Below are 23,177 nucleotides of genomic sequence, written 5' to 3' on the forward strand. Positions count from 1 at the left end.
GTCTTCTGGTTTGTAAGTCAAGATCCATTTGTGGAGAGAGGGTTAGAGACCATGGTTCTGCAACTTATTGGTCAGAACTGTGGAAATGATGGTGTTAAATGCTGTAGCTTCTCAGTCAGGATTGTGGGAATGATGGTATTGAATGCTGAGCTATAGTCAACAAACGGCATCCTGACAAAGGTGTTTGTATTGACCAGGTGAGTTAGAGTTGTGTGAAGAGCCATCGAGATTGCATCTGCAGTAGACCTATTGTGGTGATAGACAAATTGCAGTGGGTCCAGGACAGAGGATAGGAGCAAATGTTTGCTACCCTGAAGCAAATCAGGGTGGATAAATCCCCAGGGCCTGACAAGGTGTTCCCTTGGACACTACTGGAGGTAAATGCAGAAATTGCTGGGGCCCTAGCAGAGGTATTTAAATCATCAGGAGAGGTACCAGAGGATTGGAGGATAGGCAATGGTCCACTGTTTGAAAAAGGCTGTAAACATAAACCAGGAAATTTGTAGACCAGTAAGTCTGACATTAGCTGTGGAGAAGTCATTGGAAGGTATACTTAGAGACTGGATAGATAAGTATTTGGATAGACATGGACTGATCGAGGATAGTCAGTATGGCGATGCGTTTGGTAGGTCATGTCTAACCAACCTTATAGAGTTTTTTGAGGAAGTTACCAGGAAAATGGATGAAGGCAAGGCAGTGGAAGTTGTCTACATGGACTTTACTAAGGTATTTTACAGGGAGGCTGGTCAAGAAGGTTCAGTTGCTTGGCATTCAAGATGAGATAGTAAATTGCATTAGACATTGTCTCACTGTCAGAGAGTGATAATAGATGGTTGCCTCCTAGACTGGAAGCCTGTGACTAGTGGTGTGCCGCAGGGATCGCTGTTGGGTCCTTTCTTGTTTCTCATCTGTATCAATGATCTAGAGGCTAATGTGGTTAACTGGATCAGCAAATTTGTGGATCACACCAAGATTGGGGGTGTATTGGACAGTGAGGAAGGCTATCATGGCTTGAAGAGGGATCTGTATCAGCTGGAAAAATGGGCTGAAAAATGGCACTTCAGTCAAAACCAACCAGGGTAGGTCTTAAACAGTGAACAGTAGGAGTGTGGTAGAACAAGGATCAGGGAATATAATTCATAATTCCTTGAAACTGGTGTCACAGGTAGATAGGGTCTAAAGAAAGCTTTTGGCACATTGGCCTTCATAAATCAATGTATTGCATCCAGGAGATGGGATGTTATGTTGAAGTTGTATAAGACATTGGTGAGGCCTAATTTGGAGTGTTTGCAGTTTTGGTCACCTACCTACATGAAAGACGTAAACAAGGTTGAAAGAGTACAGAGAAAAGTTACAAGGATGTTGCTGGGTCTAGAGGACCTAAGTTATAAGGAAAGATAGAACAGGTTAGGACTGTATTCTTTAAAATGTAGAAGATTGAGAGGAGATTTGATAGAGGTATACAAAATTATGAGGGGTATAGATAAGGTAAATGCAAGCCGGCTTTTTCCACTGTGGTTGGGTGGGACTACAATCAGAGGTCATAGGTTAAGGGTGAACGAGGAACATGAGGAGAACTTCTTCACTCAGAAGGACGTGAAAGTATGGAATGAGTTGCCAGCACAAGTGGTGCATGCGAGTTCAATGTCAATGTTTAAGAGAAATTTGGAAAGGTAAATAGATAGTCGAGATATGGTGGGCTTTGGTCCTGATGCAGGTAGATGGGAGTCGGCTGTTTAAATGTCTTTGGCACAGACTAGATGGGCTGAAGGGCCAGTTCTATGCTGTACTTCTCTATGGCTCTATAACTCTAAATATCTTGGCTAGAGCCCCTGCATTTTCTGCACCAGCCTCTCATGGAATCCAAGGACACACCTTGTCAGGCACTGGGGGATTTATCCATCCTAATTTACCTCAAGACAGCAAGCACCTCCTCCTCTGTAATCTGTGTAGAGTCCATGACCTCGCCTCTATTTGCCTCACTTCTCTAAACTCTTCATTTAGCCCTCCTGATTTAATTCTTAAGTGTTCTCTTGCATTTCGAGTACCTCCTTTGTTCTGGCCTGCCTGTACCTGCTATGCACCACCTTTTTCCAAACCAGCCAGGTCCTCAGCATCTCTCAAAAATCAAGCGTCCTGAAACCTGTTATCCTTGCCTTTTTAATATGAGAGGAATGCACAAAATCTGTCCTCTCAACATTTCACCTTTGGAGTCCTCCCATTTAAGTGTGCCAGAAAACAACAGGCTGGTGGGGTGGTAGGTGAGGACAAGAGGAATTCTCTCCCTGTGGGAGCATAGGGTAAGAGCAGACGTGTGAAATGGAAGAGATGTGGTTAAGGGCAGCGTTGATGGTGGAGGAAGGGAAACCAAATTTTCTCTTGTTTATATATAAGATATTTGGGATGAATTGGTAAGAGCAAATTTAAAAAGGCAGTGCAGCGGCTGTCATCTGAGTAGATATAGTCAGAGTGGTGATCTTGAGGCTTTAGCTCTTTGAAACTTCAACAAAGAGAGGCTTCGCTCGGAGAAAGCAATGGAAAGAGAAGCTCAAGTTTTATTTTACCTTCTCTGTATCTGCTCAGCTAGGTAGAGAAGACAGAGTGGATAGTGAATGCCTCTCTTGAGGGATGTGGGAAGGCAGAAAGACCTCCAGTATCCCTGACCAGTACAATTGCGAGAAGTGCATCCAGCTGCAGCTTCTAACACACTGTGTTAAAGAGTTGGGGCTGGAAGTGGATGAACTCCGGATCATTCAGGAGGCTGAAGGGGTGACAGGACGTTTAGAAGGATAGTTACAGCCAAGACACAGGGCACAGGAAACTGTGTGACAGGAAGGTGAAAGGGGTTAAGGATCCAGTGCAGAGACCCCTGAACAACACTTTGGATACTGTCAGGAATAACCTTAACAGATGAAAGTCACAGTGGTCATGTCCTTCTGTGACTCAGACTAGAAAGGGGAAGAAGAGGCATGCTGTGGTGGTAGGAGATTTGTTAGGGGAACAGACAGGAGGTTCTGTGGGCGAGAAAGAGTTTCCCAGATGGTATGTTGCCTCCCCCAGGTGCCAGGGTCCGGGATATCTCACATCAAGTCCTCAGCATTCTTAAGTGGTAGTGTGACCAACCAGAAGTCGTTGTCAATCTAGGTACCAGCAACATGGGTAGTGATGAGGTTTTGCAGAGGGAGTTGGGGGAATTAAGTGCTAAGTTAAAGGGCAGGATCTCCAGGGTTGTGATCTCAGGATTGCTACCCATGCCACTTGCTAAGGTGGCCAGACCTAAGATTTTGCAGTTTAGTACCGTGGCTAAGGGGTTGGTGTAGGAGGGGAGGGCCTAAGATTTTTGGATCATTGGACTCTCTTCTAGGGAAAGTGGGATCTGTACAGAAGGGACAGTTTGCATGTGAACTGGAAGGGAACTAATATCCTCGTGGGAAGGCTTGTTAATGCTGCATGGTGGGGTTTAAACTAGAGTTACAGAGGGATGGGAACCAGAGTGTCAGAACAGTTAGTGGAGAGGTTGTGGAGGCAGATGTTGGTAAGACCTCAAAGTTAGGAATCAAAAGGTTGAGCATGGTGCGACAAAATCAAGAACGGTGAATACAGGACTGAAGGTGTTGTGCAGGAAGGCACAGAGTCGAATGTACTTCCTAAGAAGATTGGCGTCATTCAATGTCTGTAGTGAGATGCTGAAGATGTTCTATAGGTCAGTTGTGGAGAGCGCCCTCTTCTTTGTGGTGGCGTGTTGGGGAGGAAGCATTAAGAAGAGGGACGCCTCACGTCTTAATAAGCTGGTAAGGAAGGCGGGCTCTGTCGTGGGCAAAGTACTGGAGAGTTTAACATCGGTAGCTGAGCGAAGGGCGCTGAGTAGGCTACGGTCAATTATGGATAACTCTGAACATCCTCTACATAGCACCATCCAGAGACAGAGAAGCAGTTTCAGCGACAGGTTACTATCAATGCAATGCTCCTCAGACAGGATGAAGAGGTCAATACTCCCCAATGCCATTAGGCTTTACAATTCTACCGCCAGGACTTAAGAACTTTTTAAAGCTATTATTAATGCTTTTTGAGATGGTGATTTAGATGCATATCATATTTTTTTTACTGAGTTAAGTATTGTATGTAATTAGTTTTGCTACAACAAGTGTATGGGACATTGGAAAAAAGTTGAATTTCCCCATGGGGATGAATAAAGTATCTATCTATCTATCTAAAAGAGCCTGATGAGAGTTGCCAAAAGGGAAATGTTACAATTGTCATGGGGGACTTCAGTATGCAAGTAGATTGGGAAAATTGGGTTGGTGCTAGATTACAGGAGGGGGAATTTCTAGAATGCCTATGAGATGGTTTTTTTAAAGCAACTCATTGTTGAGCCCACTGGAGGATCAGCTATTCTGGATTAAGTGTTGTGCAATGAACCAGAATTGATTAGAGAGCTTACGGTAAAACGAAACCTTCAGGGGCAAGTAATCATAATATCAAATTCACCATGAAATTTGAGAAGAGGAAACCAAAGTCAGATATATTCATTTTACAGTGGAGTAAAGCGAATTACAGAGGCATGAGAGAGAAGTTGATTGGAAAAGAACATTGGAATGGATGACAGCGGAGCAGCAATGGCTGGAATTTCTGAAGCAATTCAGAAGGCACAGGATATATATATATCCCAAAGAGGCAGAAGTATTCTAAAGGAAAGATGACGCAACCATGGCTAACAAGAGAAGTCAAAAACCAAAGAGAAGGCATATAATAGAGCAAAGACTAGTGGGAAGTTAGAGGATTGGGAAGCTCTTAAAAACCAACAGAAGGCAACTAGAAAATCATTAAGAAAGTAAAGATGGGTACAGAAGTAAGCTAACCAATTATATTAAAGAGGATACCACAAGTTTCTTCAGACACATAAAAGTGTAAAAGAGAGGTGCGAGTGGATATTGGACCACTGGAAAATTATGCTGGAGAAGTAGTAATGCTGAAAAACAAAATAGCAGACAAACTGAATAATATTTTGCATCAGTCCTCACTGTGGAAGACACTAGCTGTATGGTGGAAGTTCCAGGCGTCAGGGGGCATGAAGTGTGTGAAGTTACCATTACTAGAGAGAAGGTTCTTGGAAACTGAAAGGCCTGAAGGTAGACAAGGCACCTGGACCAGATGGTGTACACCCCAGAGTTCTGAAAGAGTGGCTGAAGAGATATTGGAGACGTTAGTAATGATCTTTCAAGAATCCCTACATTCTGGAATGGTTTCGGAAGATGGGAAAATTGCAAATGTCACTCCACTCTTCAAGAAGGGAGGGAGACAGAAGAAAGGACACTATAGGCCAGTTAGCCTGACCTCTGTTTGGGAAGATGTTGGAGCCCATTGTTAAGAATGAGGTCTCAGGGTACTTGGAGGTGCATAATAAAATAGGCTGTAGTCTTGCTTGAGAAATCTTCGAATTCTTTGAAGAAATAACAAGCAGGATAGACGAAAGGGAATTGATTGATGTTGTGTACTTGGATTTTCAGAAGGCCTTTGACAGGAGGCTGCTTAACAAGCTCCGAGCCCATGGCATTACAGGAAAGATTGTAACATGGATAAGGCAGTGGCTGATCGGCATGAGGCTACGAGTGGGAATAAAGGAAGCCTTTTGTGGTTGGCTACAGGTGACAAGTGATGTTCCACAGGGGTCTGTGTGGGACCGGTTCTCTTTACTGTAAGACATAAGGCCTTATATATTGTGTTATAGGTCACTGATTTGGATGATGTTATTGATGGCTATGCTGCAAAGTTTGCAAATGATGTGGAGATAGGTGGAGGGGTAGGTAGTTTTGGGGAAGTAGAGAGGCTACAGAATGATTTAGATAGATAGATCGATAGATAGATAGATACTTTATTCATCCCCATGGGGAAATTCAACTTTTTTTTTCCAATGTCCCATACACTTGTTGTAGCAAAACTAATAAGTTTTTGCTACAACAAGTGTATGGGACATTGGAAAAAATGTTGAATTTCCCCATGGGGATGAATAAAGTATCTATCTATCTATCTATCTATCTATCTACTTAACTCAGTAAAAAATATGATATACATCTAAATCACTATCTCAAAAAGCATTAATAATAGCTTTTAAAAAGTTCTTAAGTCCTGGCGGTTGAATTGTAAAGCCTAATGGCATTGGGGAGTATTGACCTCTTCATCCTGTCTGAGGAGCATTGCATCGATAGTAACCTGTCGCTGAAACTGCTTCTCTGTCTCTGGATGGTGCTATGTAGAGGATGTTCAGAGTTTTCCATAATTGACCGTAGCCTACTCAGCGCCCTTCGCTCAGCTGCCGATGTTAAACTCTCCAGTACTTTGCCCACGACAGAGCCCGCCTTCCTTACCAGCTTATTAAGACGTGAGGCGTTCCTCTTCTTAATGCTTCCTCCCCAACACGCCACCACAAAGAAGAGGGCGCTCTCCACAACTGACCTATAGAACATCTTCAGCATCTCACTACAGACATTGAATGACGCCAACCTTCTAAGGAAGTACAGTCGACTCTGTGCCTTCCTGCACAAGGCATCTGTGTTGGCAGTCCAGTCTAGCTTCTCGTCTAACTGTACTCCCAGATACTTGTAGGTCTTAACCTGCTCCACACATTCTCCATTAATGATCACTGGCTCCATATGAGGCCTAGATCTCCTAAAGTCCACCACCATCTCCTTGGTCTTGGTGATATTGAGACGCAGGTGGTTTGAGTTGCACCATATCACAAAGTCCTGTATCAGTTTCCTATACTCCTCCTCCTGTCCATTCCTGACACACCCCACTATGGCCGTGTCATCAGCGAACTTCTGCACATGGCAGGACTCTGAGTTATATTGGAAGTCTGATGTGTACAGGGTGAACAGGACCGGAGAGAGTACGGTTCCCTGCGGCGCTCCTGTGCTGCTGACCACCGTGTCAGACCTACAGTCTCCCAACCGCACATACTGAGGTCTATCTGTCAAGTAGTCCACTATCCAGTCCACCATGTGAGAGTCTTACTCCCATCTCCTTTAGTTTGTGCCTTAAGATCTTGGGCTGGATGGTGTTAAAGGCACTAGAGAAGTCAAGGAATGTAATCCTCATAGCACAACTGGCCCCATCTAGGTGAGAGAGTGATTTGTGCAGCAAATACATGATAGCATCCTCCACTCCCACCTTCTCCTTATACGCAAACTGAAGAGGATCCTGGGCGTGCCTGGTTTGTGGCCTCAGATTCTGTATTATCAGCCGCTCCATGGTCTTCATCACGTGCGACGTCAAGGCAACAGGTCTGAAGTCATTCAACTCCTTTGGTTGTGGTTTCTTCGGTACCGGGACAATACAGGATGTTTTCCACTGTCTGGGTACTCTTCTCTGCTCCAGGCTCATGTTGAAGATGCGCTGTAGTGGTTCTCCCAGCTCAGTCGCACAGGCCCTCAGTAATCGTGGGGAAACTCCATCCGGTCCAGCCGCCTTGCTGGTACAGATCTTCCTCAGTTGACCTTCCACCTGTGCAGCCGTAATCCGTAATTTAGACAGATTAGGACAAAGAAATGGCAGATGCAATACAGTGTGAGGAAGTGAGGTAGAAGAAATAAAAGGGTTGACTGTTTTCTAAATGGAGAGAAAATACATAAAACTGAGGCACAAAGAGACTTGGGAGTCCTTGTACAAGATTCCCTGAAGGTTAATTTGCAGGTTGAGTCTCTGGAAGGCGATTACAATGTTAACATTCATTACATGAGGACTAGAATATAGAAGCAAGGACATAATGTTGAAATTTTATAAAGTTTCTGGTGAGGTCTCATTTGGAGTATTGTGAGCATGTTTGGGCCCATTATCTTCGAAAGGATGTGCAGAAACTGGAGAGGGTTCAAAGGAGGTTCATGAAAATGATTCCCTCTCCTGTCTTTGGAGAATCCCTCTCCACAAACTCCAGTTAAATCCCTTTCCAAGTGCTGCTCCACTCCCCTTGATGCTGCAGGCTTTTAGAACAGAGAGCAGTATTGTTTCATTCAGAAACTCATAGATAAAGTTCAAAGTACATACAGTATATGTCACAATATACAACCGTGAGATTCATTTTCTTGTAGGCATTCACAGTAAATCGAAGAAACACAATAGAATCAATGAAATACCACACCCAACGGGATGGAAAAATAACCAATGTGCAAAAAAGCACTAAAGTGTGCAAATACAAAAGAATAATATTAATAATAGTAAATAAATACTCAATAAATATCAAGAACGTGAGATGGGGAGCCCTTCAAATAATAACATAGGTTATGGCATTAGTTCAGTGTCAGGGTGAATGAGCCTGATGGTTGAGGGATAACAACTATTCCTGAACCTGGTGGTGTAGATCCTGAGGTTCCTGTACCACCTTCCTGATGGCAGCAGTGAGAAGAGAACATGGCCTGGATGGTGGGTGTCCTTGATGATGGATGTTGCTTGATCCAAGAGTACAGTCTGATTCAGAAACTCTTAGGCAGACAGATGAAGGAAAAATCCAGGGTTTTGGCAGAGGGCAGGGTTAGATAGATGTAGCATTCCGTTAAATGGTCTGCACAACATGGTAGTCCGAAAAGTCTGTTCTGTTCCATGTTCCATGGTGCTAGACAAACAAGCTCTTCCTCAGTGTCAGAGTAGATGGTTATTGGCTTCAAACCCTCCTCTATATTGGCAGCACATCAATGGAAACTGCAAGCAATTTCAAACTCCTGGGAATTAACATTACACAACCACTTGGGGTCTCTGAACACACCCTACAAAGCCAAAAGCCTCACCAAAGCTTCTACTTTCTGAGGAGGCTGAAGAGAGCTGCACTTTGCACATCCATACTCACATCATTCTGTAGCTCTGCATCACCGTGATCCGGTGATATACACTGTCAGCCTTCCTGTGCTCTGCATCACCGTGATCCGGTGATATACACTGTCAGCCTTCCTGTGCTCTGCATCACCGTGATCCGGTGATATACACTGTCAGCCTTCCTGTGCTCTGCATCACCGTGATCCGGTGATATACACTGTCAGCCTTCCTGTGCTCTGCATCACCGTGATCCGGTGATATACACTGTCAGCCTTCCTGTGCTCTGCATCACTGTGATCCGGTGAAATACACTGTCAGCCTTCCTGTGTCCTGCATCACTGTGATCCGGTGATATACACTGTCAGCCTTCCTGTGCTCTGCATCACCGTGATCCGGTGATATACACTGTCAGCCTTCCTGTGCTCTGCATCACCGTGATCCGGTGATATACACTGTCAGCCTTCCTGTGTCCTGCATCACTGTGATCCGGTGATATACACTGTCAGCCTTCCTGCGCTCTGCATCACTGTGATCCGGTGATATACACTGTCAGCCTTCCTGTGTCCTGCATCACTGTGATCCGGTGATATACACTGTCAGCCTTCCTGTGTCCTGCATCACTGTGATCCGGTGATATACACTGTCAGCCTTCCTGTGCTCTGCATCACTGTGATCCGGTGATATACACTGTCAGCCTTCCTGTGTCCTGCATCACTGTGATCCGGTGATATACACTGTCAGCCTTCCTGTGTCCTGCATCACTGTGATCCGGTGATATACACTGTCAGCCTTCCTGTGCTCTGCATCACTGTGATCCGGTGATATACACTGTCAGCCTTCCTGTGCTCTGCATCACTGTGATCCGGTGATATACACTGTCAGCCTTCCTGTGCTCTGCATCACTGTGATCCGGTGATATACACTGTCAGCCTTCCTGTGCTCTGCATCACTGTGATCGGGTGATATACACTGTCAGCCTTCCTGTGTCCTGCATCACCGTGATCCGGTGATATACACTGTCAGCCTTCCTGTGTCCTGCATCACTGTGATCCGGTGATATACACTGTCAGCCTTCCTGTGCTCTGCATCACTGTGATCGGGTGATATACACTGTCAGCCTTCCTGTGTCCTGCATCACCGTGATCCGGTGATATACACTGTCAGCCTTCCTGTGCTCTGCATCACCGTGATCTAGTGATATACACTGTCAGCCTTCCTGTGCTCTGCATCACCGTGATCCGGTGATATACACTGTCAGCCTTCCTGTGCTCTGCATCACTGTGATCCGGTGATATACACTGTCAGCCTTCCTGTGCTCTGCATCACTGTGATCCGGTGATATACACTGTCAGCCTTCCTGTGCTCTGCATCACTGTGATCCGGTGATATACACTGTCAGCCTTCCTGTGCTCTGCATCACCGTGATCCGGTGATATACACTGTCAGCCTTCCTGTGCTCTGCATCACCGTGATCCGGTGATATACACTGTCAGCCTTCCTGTGCTCTGCATCACTGTGATCCGGTGATATACACTGTCAGCCTTCCTGTGCGCTGCATCACCGTGATCCGGTGATATACACTGTCAGCCTTCCTGTGTCCTGCATCACCGTGATCCGGTGATATACACTGTCAGCCTTCCTGTGCTCTGCATCACTGTGATCCGGTGATATACACTGTCAACCTTCCTATGTCCTGCATCACTGTGATCCGGTGATATACACTGTCAGCCTTCCTGCGCTCTGCATCATGGCTTGCTACGGGAACTGCATTGCGGAGCACAGAAAGGCTCTACGACAGATAGTCAACCAGCCGGCCTAGCTGCCATTAAGGATATATATACAGAATGGTACCGCCAGAGGGCCAGGAACTTCATGAAAGATCCCACCCACCTGACTCATGGAGGTGGCTACATAACATCCACACCAGGACCACACCACTACTTTATCATTTCCTGTCAGTCACCTTATGTACAGACACTCCGGTGTCTATTGTCACTTTCTGGACATACAATCAATCTATGTATATAAGCTATCTTCTGTAATTATATTGTGATTTTATTATTGTATTTATTATTGTGATCTTTATCTAATTGTGGGTTTTTTTTGTGCTGCATCGGATCTAGAGTAACAATTATTTTGTTCACCTTTACACTTGTGTATTGGAAATGACAGTAAACGCTCTTAAATCCTGAAATGCACTGGAGTTGTTGTCAGTGCCTGGAGTTTTCTGAAGTTCACTGGAGCCCTCCAGTGGCAGTCTTCTGTTTTACCCCTTCGGATTTGAGCTGCGGTTCATGCTCTTAAGCTTTTCATGGTTAAGGTGTCCAGCATCTGAACTGTACCACAATAAAACAGCTTCAACTCAGTGGGTCATACTTGCTTCTGAGACCAAAGTGCATCTCTTGACCCCAGTACAGTACTGAGGATGCTAGACACAATGCTGGAGGAACTCAGCAGGTCAGGCAGCATCTGTGTAGAGGAATAAACAGTCGATGTTTTGAGCTGAGACTCTTTATCGGCACTGGGAAGGAAGGGGAAGAATGCCAGAGTAAGACCATATGACCAAAAGACATAGGAATAGAATTAAGCTATTTGGCACATCAAGAGTGCTCTGCCATTTAATCATGGCTGATCCTTTTTCACCCTCCTCAGCCCCGCTCGGTAGCCTTCTCCTGTAACCTTTGATGCTGTGTCCAATACACCCAAAAACTTGGCCTCCACAGCTGCCTGTGGTGACAAATTCCACAAATTCACCACACTCTGGCTAAAGTAATTTCTGTTTTATTAAACAGCATCTCAGTTTTAATTGGAAGCCCCTCTATCCTGAGGCTGTGCCCTCTTGTCCTAGACCCCCCTACTATGGGAAACATCGTTTCCACATCTGTCTAGGCCTTTGAACATCAGATGGGTTTCAATGAGATCACTACTCATCCTTCTAAATTCTAGCGTATAATAACCCTTTCAACCCTGGAATCATCTTTGTGAACCGCTTCTGAACCATCTCCAATGCCAGCACATCCTTTCTAAGATGAGGAGCCCAAAGTTGTACACAATACTCAAGGTGAGGCCTCACCGGTGCCTTATAAAGCCTCAGCATCACATCCCTGCTCTTGTATTCTAGACCTCTTTGAAATGAATGCGAACATTGCATTTACCTTACTCACCGCCAACTCAACCTACAAGTTAATCTTTAGATTACACTGCACAAGGACTCCCAAATCGCATTACATCTTATTTTTTTGGATTTTCTCCCTGTTGAGAAAATAATCTGCAGATATATTTCTTATACCAAGAGCATGACCATGCATTTTACAATGTTGTATTTCATTTGCCACTTTCTTGTCCATTCTTCTAATCTGTCGAAGTCCTTCTGCAGCCTTCCTGGTTCCTCAACACTACCTGCCCCTCCACCAATCTTTGTATCCTCTGCAAACTTGGCAACAAAACCATCTATTCCATCATCTAAATTATTGATAGACAGCATAAAAAGAAGTGGTCCCAACACTGACCCCTGCGGAACACTAGTCACTGGCAGCCAACCAGAAAAGAATCCTTTTATTCCCATTCGCTGCCTCCTGCCAATCAGCCAATGTTCTAACCATGCCAGTAACTTTCCTGCAATACCATGGGCTCTTAACTTGGTAAGCAGCCTTGTCAAAGGCCTTCTGAAAGTCCAAATATCCACTGCATCCCCGTTATCTATCCTACTTGTAATCTCCTCAAGAATTCCAACAGTTCGTACGGCAAGATTTTCCCTGAAGGAAGCCATGCTGACTTTGCCCTATCTTGTCCTGTGTCACCAAGTACTCCATAATCTCAAACTTAACAATTGACTCCAACACCTTCCCAACCAACTGAGGTCAGACTAACTGGTCTATAATTTCCTTTCTACTGCCTTCCACCTTTCTTAAAGAGTGGAGTGACATTTGCAATTTTCCAGAACTCTGACACCATGCTAGAGTCCAATGATTTTTATAAGATCATTTCCAATGCCTCCACAATCTCTACCACCACCTTTTTCCTCTCTCATACCACTGTAATTTCCTTTACTCCACTGAAATACTGCTACCTCAGACTTTACTAGTAGGCTCAATGACAAATTGCTGTAAAATGTCATTTCATAGGCATTCAAGAAACTCACTCTCTTGAGATCCATTTCCAACCTGAGTCAACCTGCACAGTGAAATCTCCCATGATTATCATAACATTACCCTTTTGACATGCCTTTTCCATTTCCTGTTGTAATCTATGGTCCAATTCCCAGCTAGTGTTGGAGGCCTGTATATAAAACTGCCATCAGGATCCTTTTACCTTTGCAGTTTCTTAACTCATCCCACAAAGATTCAACATCTTCCGATCATATGTCACATCTTTCTCTGATTTATTGCCATTCTTTACCAGGTTAGCCACACCACCCACTCTGCCGACCTTCCTTTTCCTCATACAATGTGTAACCTTGGACATTCAGCTCCCAGCTACAGTCATCCTTTAGCCACGATTCAGTAATGGCCTCAACATCATATCCAACGATCTGTAATACTGCAACAAGATCATCCACCTTATTTCTTATACCCTGTGAAATGAGATCCAACACTTTGAGTACTGTATTTGCTACCCATTTCGATTCTGCACCCCTAATGCACTGATACTTGTACTGCTGGCTGCAATTATGTCCTATTTGACTGCATGCTATCTTTGCTTTTTTATCATCTGCCCTATCTGGAGCCCTTTCTCTCCAATTCCCACCTACTGCCAGATTAGTATAAACTCTCCCCAACAGCTCTAGCAAACCTGCCTGCAAGAATATTGGTCCCCCTTGGGTTCAGGTGCAAACCATCACTTTTGAACAGGTCATACCTCGCCCAGAAGAGATCCTAAAGATCCGAGAACCTGAAGCCCGCCCGCTGCACCAGCTTCTCAGCCACACATTAATTTGCCAGATCATCCTGTTCCTACCCTCACTAGCGCGTGGCACAGGCAGCAATCCTGAAATTATTACTGTTTGTCGGCTACGTGGAACAGTTTATGTTCCAAGGATACACTGGTGACCATCCCTTTTCCTACGCTGCATTGACAACTGCATCGAAGCTTCATCCTGTACCCATGCAGAACTCTTTGACTTCATCCACTTTGCCCCCAACTTCCATGCTGCCCTCAAATTTACCAGGTCCATTTCTGACACTTCCCTCCCCCTTCTCAATCTCACTGTCTCTGTCTCTGAAGACAGTTTATCTACTGATGCCTATTATAAACTCACCGACTCTCAGACCTGCTTAGACAATACCTCTTCCCACCCTGCTACTTGTAAAAACACCATCCACTTCTCTCACTTCCTCTGTCTCCACCGCATCTGCTCTCAGGATGAGGCTTTTCATTCCAGAATGAAGGAGATTACCTCCTTTTCAAAGAAAGGTTCAAATGGTTCAAAGGTCCAATTTAATGCAGAGAAATGTATACAATATACATCCTGGAATGCTTTTTCTTCACAACCGTCCATGAAAACAGAGGAGTGCCCCAAAGAATGAACGACAATTAGAACCCCAAAGTCCCCCCCCCCAGCTCCCCTCCCTCCCTCATGTAAGCGGTAGCGAGCAACAATCCCCCCTCCCCCCACCAGCAAAAAAAAAGCATCAGTACCACCACCAAGCGCTCAAGCGTGAGCAAAGGCACAGACTTGTCGTTACCCCAAAGACTTCGCATTTCACCCGGTATTCAACATAAGGGAGAAGGGAGTGTCTCCATTTTTCCAGCGAGCAGGGAGACATACCGAACAGCTCACTGGCTTACGATGTTAAAAGTCCATCACATTGCTTTTTTTGAGCTCTGTCCCCAAAGATAAGTCCCTGGGCACACAACTGTAGATATTCCAACTCCTCCGATGACACACAGGTCTCGTGCTGTGACACCGACCCTTGATCCACCCATCTCCAGAGCCCCGAGATCCTAGGCTTCCAAATCCGAGCCGGACTCTTAGGCCGAGCCCTTGGCGTGCCGATCAATGGCCGATTGTGAAACCCCGAGATCTGGTCCCACTCCCGCAAAGAACCAAAGTCATTGTGTAACTCCAGGTCAGGGTCTTCAAAAGAACACTGAAAGAGCAAACTAAAGATATTAAGGATGAAACTAGAGCTGTTTCTGAAGATGCAAGCAAAGGAGTCATCATTTAGCGCCATCATTACTCCGCTCTGCCTCCAGAAAGAGGGAAGGGGCTTCCCTTCCTCCACAATCAACGCTACCCTCAACCACATCTCTTCCATTTCATGCATGTCTGCTCTCACCCCATCCTTCCACCAATTTACCAGGGATAGGGTTCCTCTTGTCCTCACCTACCACCCCACCAGTCTCCACGTCCAGCACATAATTTTCCTAAATTTCAGCCACCTCCAACGGGATCCCACCAACATGCACATTTTACCCTCTGCCCAACTTTCTGCTTTCCACAGGGATGACTCCCTTGTGTATTTGTCCCTCCCCACTGATTTCCCTCCTGCAAGCAGAACAAGTGCTACACCTGCCCCTACACCTCCTCCCTCACTCCCATTCAGAGCCCTAAACAGTTCTTCCGGGTGAGGCGACACTTCACCTGTGAGTCTTTTGGAGTTATATACTGTATCCGGTGCTCCTGGAATGGCCTCCTGTATATCGGTGAGATCTGTTGTAGATTGGGAGACCGCTTTGCCGAGCACCTATGCTCTGTTTGCCTGAAAAGGCGGGATCTCACAGTGGCCACTCATTTTAATTCCTCTTCCTATTCCCATTCCAATATGTCTATCCATGACCATCTCCACTCTCGTGATGAGGCCACGCTTAGAGTGGAGGTGCAACACCTTATATTCCGTTTGGGTAGCCTCCAACCTGATGTGATGGCGTGAATATCGATTTCTCAGACTTCCAGTAATGCCCTCTGCCCCCACTTCACCATTTGCCATCCCCTTTTCCCTCTCACCTTATCTCATTGCCCACCCATTGCCTCTCCCTGGTGCTCCTCCCCCCTTTTCTTCCATGGCTTTCTGTCTTGTTTACCAATTTACTTCCCAGCTCTTTACTTCATCCCTCCCCCTCCCTTTTTCACCTATCACTTTGTGTTTCTGTCCCCTCTTCCCACCTTTTAAATCTACCCCTCAGCTTTTTTTTCTCCAGTCCTCAAAGGGTTCCAGCCCAAAATGTTGACTGTTTTCCTAGAAGCTGCCTGGCCTGCTGAGTTCCTCCAGCATTTTGTGTGTGTTTCTCTAGCTCTCTAAGTTCTCTTTTCAGGATCTATTTGGTTTTCCTTCCTATGTCATTGGTACTAATACGTACCAAGACATCTGGCTGCTCTCCCTCCTTTTCTAAAATGCTGTAGACCCGATCCAAGATGTACCTGACCCTGCCACCTGGGAGGCAGCATACCATCTGGGTGTGCTGTTTACATCCATAGAATCTCCTGTCTGTTCCTCTGACTCTTGAACCCCCTATGACTCCCTCTTTTCCTTCTGCAGCACTGACCTATGCTCAGTGCTAGTAGCCCAGCCTTTGTGACATTCCCCTGGGAGGTCATCACCCACAACAGTATCTAAAGCAGTATACTTGTTTTTGAGCAGAATGGCCACAGGGGTGCTCTGTGCTAACTGCCTATTCACATTACCTTTTCTCCTGACAGTCACCCAGCTACTCACCTCCTTCTGGGTGACTACTTCCCTGTGATCGATTATCTCCTCACTCTCCTGTACAAGCCAAAGGTCCAGCTGCTGCTCCGGATCCCTAACGCAGTCTTCAAGGAACTGCAGCCGGATGCACTTCTTGGGAGACCTGGAGTCTCCCAGGACTCCAGCATCTAGCATGAAGAACACACAACAGCCATTTACTACACCAGCTACAGTAAGAGAGAGAGAAAAAGGGAACTTTTAGCAGAAACTTACCCAGATCCAATGCCTCTTTCAAGTGGAAGTCTCCTTTGAGCCAGAGACTGGCACTGCTACTCTCACCACTGGCATACTCCCAACAATGGTCTTTTTTGTACTTTTAAACAAGTGTTGCCAACATGAGAGAAACCTCATTGCTGTGGGCCTGTTCCTGCCGCTGATTGGGCCATAGGAATGCGTCTGAACACCCACGAAGCTCTCCTTCTAAGCAAATGTCGCCGTCCTGCGAGAAACTTCCTGGATGTCAACACGTCTACCTTGGGCCTAACATTGATGCAGTTACAAAGAAGGCACAACATCTGTTACACTTCATTAGGACTTTGAGGAAATTTTGTGTGCCACCAAAGATATTGAATTCTACAGATGTTCCATGGAGAGTTATTCTTCTAACTGGTTGACTCACCATCTGGTATGAAGGGGCAGAAATTTGCCTCCCCAGTATCAAGGGCATCTTCCAAAGAAGTTGCCTCAAAAGGCATCATCCATCGTTAAGGACCCCCATCACCATCTGGTATGGAGGGGCCACTGTACAAGATTGGAAAAAGCTGAAGAAGGTTGTAAACTCAGTCAGCTCCATCATGGGCACCAGTCTCCCCATCATCGAGGACATCTTCAAGGGGCAATCTCTCAAAAAGACGGCATCCATCATTAAGGTCCCTCAGCACCCAAGATGTGCCCTCTTCTCATTGCTACTGTTACATACCCCGTGGGTATCTTGTGACTGTCTTATGACCATGATGTAATTGAGTATCTGGTGAGCATGATGTAATGTTGAGGTCACGTGATGACATGTTCTCAACAGGTATAAAACGGGAAAGCCTGCTGTGACACAGGAGTTTTTGTGTTGTGTCGTCGTTTAATTCGTCACTCAGTTATGCTGCATATTTCTCTCATGACGCAGTTTCGTTTTAAAGTGGAGTTTTACTTCCTACAGTAAGGTACAGAATCGTTGTGCCAGCACCTTTGCCAATCGCTGCCAGTTTTGTTGATATATCTTTGATTTAATTTTAAAGTTTAAGTATTGGAGAGTGAAGACTTTACCGAAATACAGGAACCCAAAGGATCGAGTAAAGTTCGGCGGTTTAATACAGGATCGACCTTATTGAATCTTCGTCCAGGAAATAGTGACCTGCATCTGAGATAACCCCTACCTGTAAGAGTAGAAAGGGTTGTGCAGTGTTCATTCGCCAAGTAAAAGGTCAGTTCCTTTAAACCGTTTTTATTTCCTTCGTCGTGAATCCTTCGGACAAGGCATATTTTGGCTGGGATTAGTAACGTCACGCCGTCGAGGAATTTGTTACTTCAGGAAAGTCTCTCCTAATTGACTGTATAAATCACTTGGACTTTCGCATTTACCACTTTAAGAAATGTTCCAGAGTTGCCGTATAGCAGTTAACTTCCGGTTAAGTTAGTCGTTTGTTTACTTTTCATTTTTGTTCAGCAGAGTTTAATAAATTGTTTATTTGTTTATAAAACTTGACTCAATTCTATATTCATTGTTGCTGGTCTCGTATCGTGACACTACCATCAGGGAGGAGGTACAGGAGTCTGAAGACACACACTCAATGTTTCAGGAACAGCTTCTTCCCCTTTGCCATCCCTAATTCTTTGCACTCTTTCAATCATATGGCTGTAAATTTTATATATAGATATAATTTATAGCTTTCTAATTGTATATTGTAATGTACTCCTGCTGCAAAACAACAAATTTCGTGAAATATGCTAGTGATATTAAACCTGATTCTGATTCAGAATGTGAGCCTCCTGCGATGTTAAGTACAGTTCTAGAGATTGAACACGTGCTCACTCCACAAGCGTGGGCTAGCAGCTGGAAGACTGGTACGTTGTAGGTTGGGAAAGGGATTGTTCCATTGTGTTTGCTGACCTGTGAATTTCCCTCCCTCCTTCAGGGCTGAAGGGCAGGATGGAGTATGGAGTTACGGAAAGGATTGTTTCATTGTGTTTGCTGACCTGTGAATTTCCCTCCCTCCTTCAGGGCTGAAGGGCAAGATGGACTATGGAGTTACGGAAGCCATGCATGGCATTTCGAGAATGTCCACCAAGGAGTTGGAGATGAAGGACGCGGAATTGGCACAGAAACTCCAGCAAGAGGAGATCAGGGTGAGAGAAAGAAATTGTCTTGTGGCTATTTATATAACGTCCAATTACTGTGCAACTTGTTAAAGAATGCTACAACACAGAAACAGGCTTTTCAGCACATCAATTCCATGCTGAATGTTATTCTGCCTGGTCTCATAGACTGCACCCAGTACACAGCTCTCTATACCCCTCCCATCTATTTATCTATCCAAACTTCTCTTAAGTATTGAAATCAAACTTTCGCTGTCTGGTAAAGAAGTCCCCCCCCCCCCCCCCCCCTCATGTTCCCGTTAAATATTTCACTTTTTACTCTTAACCCATGTCCTCTAATTGTAGTCCCACCCAACCTCAGTGGAAAATGCCTGCTTGCGTTTACTTTAATTGTACCCTCATAATTTGGTACACCTCTATCAAATTTCCCTTATTCTCCTACCCTCCAGGGAATAAAGTCCAAACCTGTTCAACTTTATTTATAACTTAGGGGTTCAAGTCCCAGCAACATCCTTGTAACTTTTCTGTGCACTCTTTCAATCTTATTGACATCTGTCCTGTAGGTAAGAAATTTCAGAATGTTTCTGCCTACATGTGGAGTTACCATTGGCAAATGCGAGTTGTGGTGGTGGGGTGTTACTGGGAGCTCCCCCGCCCCCCCCCCTGCCATTTGTGGTATTTACTGGAAGTGTTGTATAAGGAGGGCCTGAAGCATTGTTGAGGATCTTTCGTACCCATACCACAATCTCTTTGATTTACTACCGTCAGGAAGGAGGTATAGGAGCATTAGGACTAGGACTGTCAGACTGGGTAACAGCTTTCCTCAGGCTGTGAGACTAATGAATACCCTGTCACTATTGGGGTCACATCATTAAGACAGTGAAGTGAGCTGCACACTGTATGCATTTAGAATTATATTTTATTAACTTATTTATGACAATATTTTCATTTATATGCTGTGTTTTGTGGGTGCATTGTGTTCTGGAGGAACACTGTTTCATTTGGTTGTATATATGTACAGTCAGATGACAATAAACACACATAAAATGCTAGAGGAACTCAGCAGGTTAGGTAGCATCAATGGAAAAGAGTAAACGGTCACTGTTTGGGGCTGAGACCCTTCTTCAGGACCTAGTGAACAAAAGAGTACATAGGAGGTTCAAGCTCAAGTTTAATTTTCATTCAGCCGTACACACACATACAGCTAAGCAAAATATCATTCTTCTGAGATCAAGGTACAAAACACTGTACATGAAGTCACACACAGGACGTATAGTTACGATAGCACATGCAATCACAAAATAATATTGGCACAAATCCCTGAGTGGCATGGCCTGAAGATTGATGGTAGATAAGATCATAAGACATACGAGCAGAAATAGACTATTTGGTCCATTGGGTTTGCTCCACCATCTATCATGGCTGATTTATATCCTTTTATTATCTGCACATTCATGTACCTATCTAAACGCCTCTTAAAATTCTCTAATGTATCTGCCTCTACCACCACCCCAGGCAGCGCATTCCAAGCACCCACCACTCTGGGGGGGGAAAAAAACTTGCCCCTCACATCTCTTTTGAAATTATCCCCTCACCTTAAATTGACTCCCTCTGGTATTGGACCTGTCAACTCTGGGGGGGAAAAGGATATTGTCTGTCCACTCTATCTCATAATTTTATAGACCGCTATCAGATCTCCCCTCAGCCCCCACCACTCCAGAGAAAACAGCCAAAATTTGTCCAACCTCGCATTATAGGTTGGATCTCTATCCAATAGAGCTCAGAAGAACGTGGGCAATATTGAAATATTTACAATTCTGTGGTTGTTTATCAGGCTAATTGTTGGGAAGAGAGCATGGTTTCTGAAGAAAGTGCACCATTTCAGACAGGAAGAATTTCTTCTCACAAGAAGAAATGGGTGTGTAGTGGACAGCAAGGAAGGTAGTCATGGCTTGCGGAGGGATCTGCATCAGCTGGAAAAATGGACTGAAAATGGCAGATGGAATTAAATGCAGAGAAGTGTGAAGTTTTGCTTTTCGGTAGGACCAGTCTTCCACAGTGAATGGTAGGGCACTGAGGAGTGTGGTTGGACAAAGGGATCTGGGAATACAGGTACATAGTTCATTGAAAGTACTGTCACAGGTAGATAGGGTTTAAAGAAAGTCATAAATCAATGTATTCAGTTCATGAGATGGAACGTTATGTTAAAGTTGTATGAAATGTTGGTGAGTCCTAATTTGGAGTATTGTGTTCATTTTGGTCACCTACCTACAGGAAAGATGTAAATAAGATTGAAGGAGTACAGAGAAAATTTACAAGGATGCTGCCAGGTCTGGAGGACTAGAGTTATAAGAAAAGATTGAATAGGTTAGGACTTTATTCCATGGAATGTAGAAGATTGAGAGAAGATTTAATAGAACTATACAAAATTATGAAAGATATAGATAGGGTTAATGCAAGCAGGCTTTTTCCACTGAGGTTGGAGGAACTACAACCAGAGGTCTTGGGTTAAAGGTGAAAGGTTAAAAGTTTAGGGCCACATGAGGGGAAATTTCACTCAGGGTCATGAGAGTGTAGAATGAGTTGCCAGTACAAGTGGTCCATGTGAGCTCAATTTCAATGTTTAAGAGAAGTTTGGATAGGTACATGGATAGTAGGGGTATGGAGGGCTATGTTCCTGGTGCAAGTCGATGACAGTAGGCAGTTTAAATGGTTTTGGCATTGGCTAGATGGCTGAATGGCCTGTTTCAGTGCTGTACTTCTCTATGGGTTCTGAGTCTTTGGAATTACTTGCTTAAGAAAGCTGTGGAGGCTAAATCCTTGTCTATATTCCTCACCATCTGGGACATGTCCTCTTCTCCTTACATCTATTGGGTCTCAGGCCAAACGTCGACTGTTTATTCCTCTCTGTAAATGCAGCCTGAACCGCTGACTTCCTCCAGCATTTTGTCTGTGTTTCTCTGGATTCCACACTCTGCATAATCTCTTGTGTTTATGCTTTTTTGTTACATTTGAGAAAAGTGCCAGTGGGGGAATTTAAACACGCTTGGCTTAGTGGAGCAGTTGAAAACAGTTTGCGTAAGATATTCAGACTCTTTGCTCAGCGGGTTACGTAGAGCAGGACACATGGGAATGGAATGACCATAAGACAAAAGAACAGAATTAGGCTATTTGACCCATCCAGTCGGCTCCACCATTCCATCCTGGCTGAGTTATTATCCCCCTCAACTTCATTCTCCTGCCTTCTCCCTATAACCTTTGATGTCCTGACTAATCAAGAATCTATCAACCTCCACTTTAAATATATCCAATGACCATTGAGTTACTGGCAAACACGAGGAAATCTGCAGATGCTGGAAATTCAAGAAACACACACAAAATGCTGGTGGAATGCAGCAGGCCAGTCAGCATCTATAGGGAGAAGCACTGTCAACATTTAGGGCCGAAACCCTTCGTCAAGACAAGTTACTGGACACGGACGAGATTCCAGGAGAGTATGTTGCCTCCAAGATGCCAGAGTCCAAGACATCTTGGGTCAAATCCAAAGCATTTCCAGAAAGGAGGGTGAGCAGCCAGAGATCCTGGTCCATACCGGTACCAATGATATAGATAGGAGGGATGACAAGATCCAACAAAGTGAGTTCAGAGAGTTAGGTGCTAAGTGAAAGGGCAGGACCTCCAGAGTTCATACACTTGAACATTTGTCTGAGGAGATGGTGTAGGAGAGAAGGCAGCAGATTTTTGGATGATTGGTCTCTCTTCCAGGGAAAGTGGGACCTGGACAGAAGAGATGGTTTGCACCTGACCTAAAGGGGACAAGGTAGCAGCTTCAAATTCTGTTTTTATTACGAATCAAAAGTGTGTGCAATTCCTTTTGATGTTTCCAGCAGGGAAGGTGTGCCTCAGGTGAAACATGTAACATAGGATGAGAATTAGGCCATTCAGCCCATCGAGTCTGCTCCACCTTACATTGTGGATGATTTACTATCCCTCTCAACCCCATTCTCCTGCCTTCACCCCATAACCTTTGATGCTCTGACTAATCCTGATACATCCTGCTGTCATTGTTAAGAACTTTATGAAATGACATATCGGGTTCCTGCAACTTTGTCAACTCTCACATAGAAAGTGGTGGGTGTGTGGAATGCCCTGCCAGGGGGTAAATGCAGATGCATTAATGACATTTAAGAAACTTTTAGATAGGCATATGGACAATGGAAAAAGGATGTCTGTGTACGAGAGAAGGGTTAGATTGATCTTGGAGTTGGTTGAAGGGTTGGCAGAGGATTATGGGCTGAAGGGCCTGTGCTGTTCTGTTCTGTTCTTACACAAAGAAACAGGAAGCTTCACACTCCCTTGTCTGCAACGTTGTCATAGAACCTT

At 44.7% G+C, this 23,177-nt stretch overlaps 1 protein-coding gene across 3 annotated transcripts in view; it reads left to right on the forward strand.

Moving 5' to 3' along the window:
- ccdc50a (coiled-coil domain containing 50a) overlaps window positions 1-23,177 on the forward strand; it is a 147,438-nt gene that overhangs the window by 83,004 nt on the left and 41,257 nt on the right. For all 3 annotated transcript variants that reach the window (XM_073041727.1, XM_073041728.1, XM_073041729.1), the window contains one exon: window positions 18,700-18,824. In XM_073041727.1, the coding sequence (XP_072897828.1) occupies window positions 18,700-18,824 (125 nt within the window). The remainder of the gene's footprint in view (window positions 1-18,699; window positions 18,825-23,177) is intronic.

This window comes from Hemitrygon akajei, chromosome 3 (assembly GCF_048418815.1).
Source record: "Hemitrygon akajei chromosome 3, sHemAka1.3, whole genome shotgun sequence".
Taxonomy (NCBI): Eukaryota; Metazoa; Chordata; class Chondrichthyes; order Myliobatiformes; family Dasyatidae; genus Hemitrygon; species Hemitrygon akajei.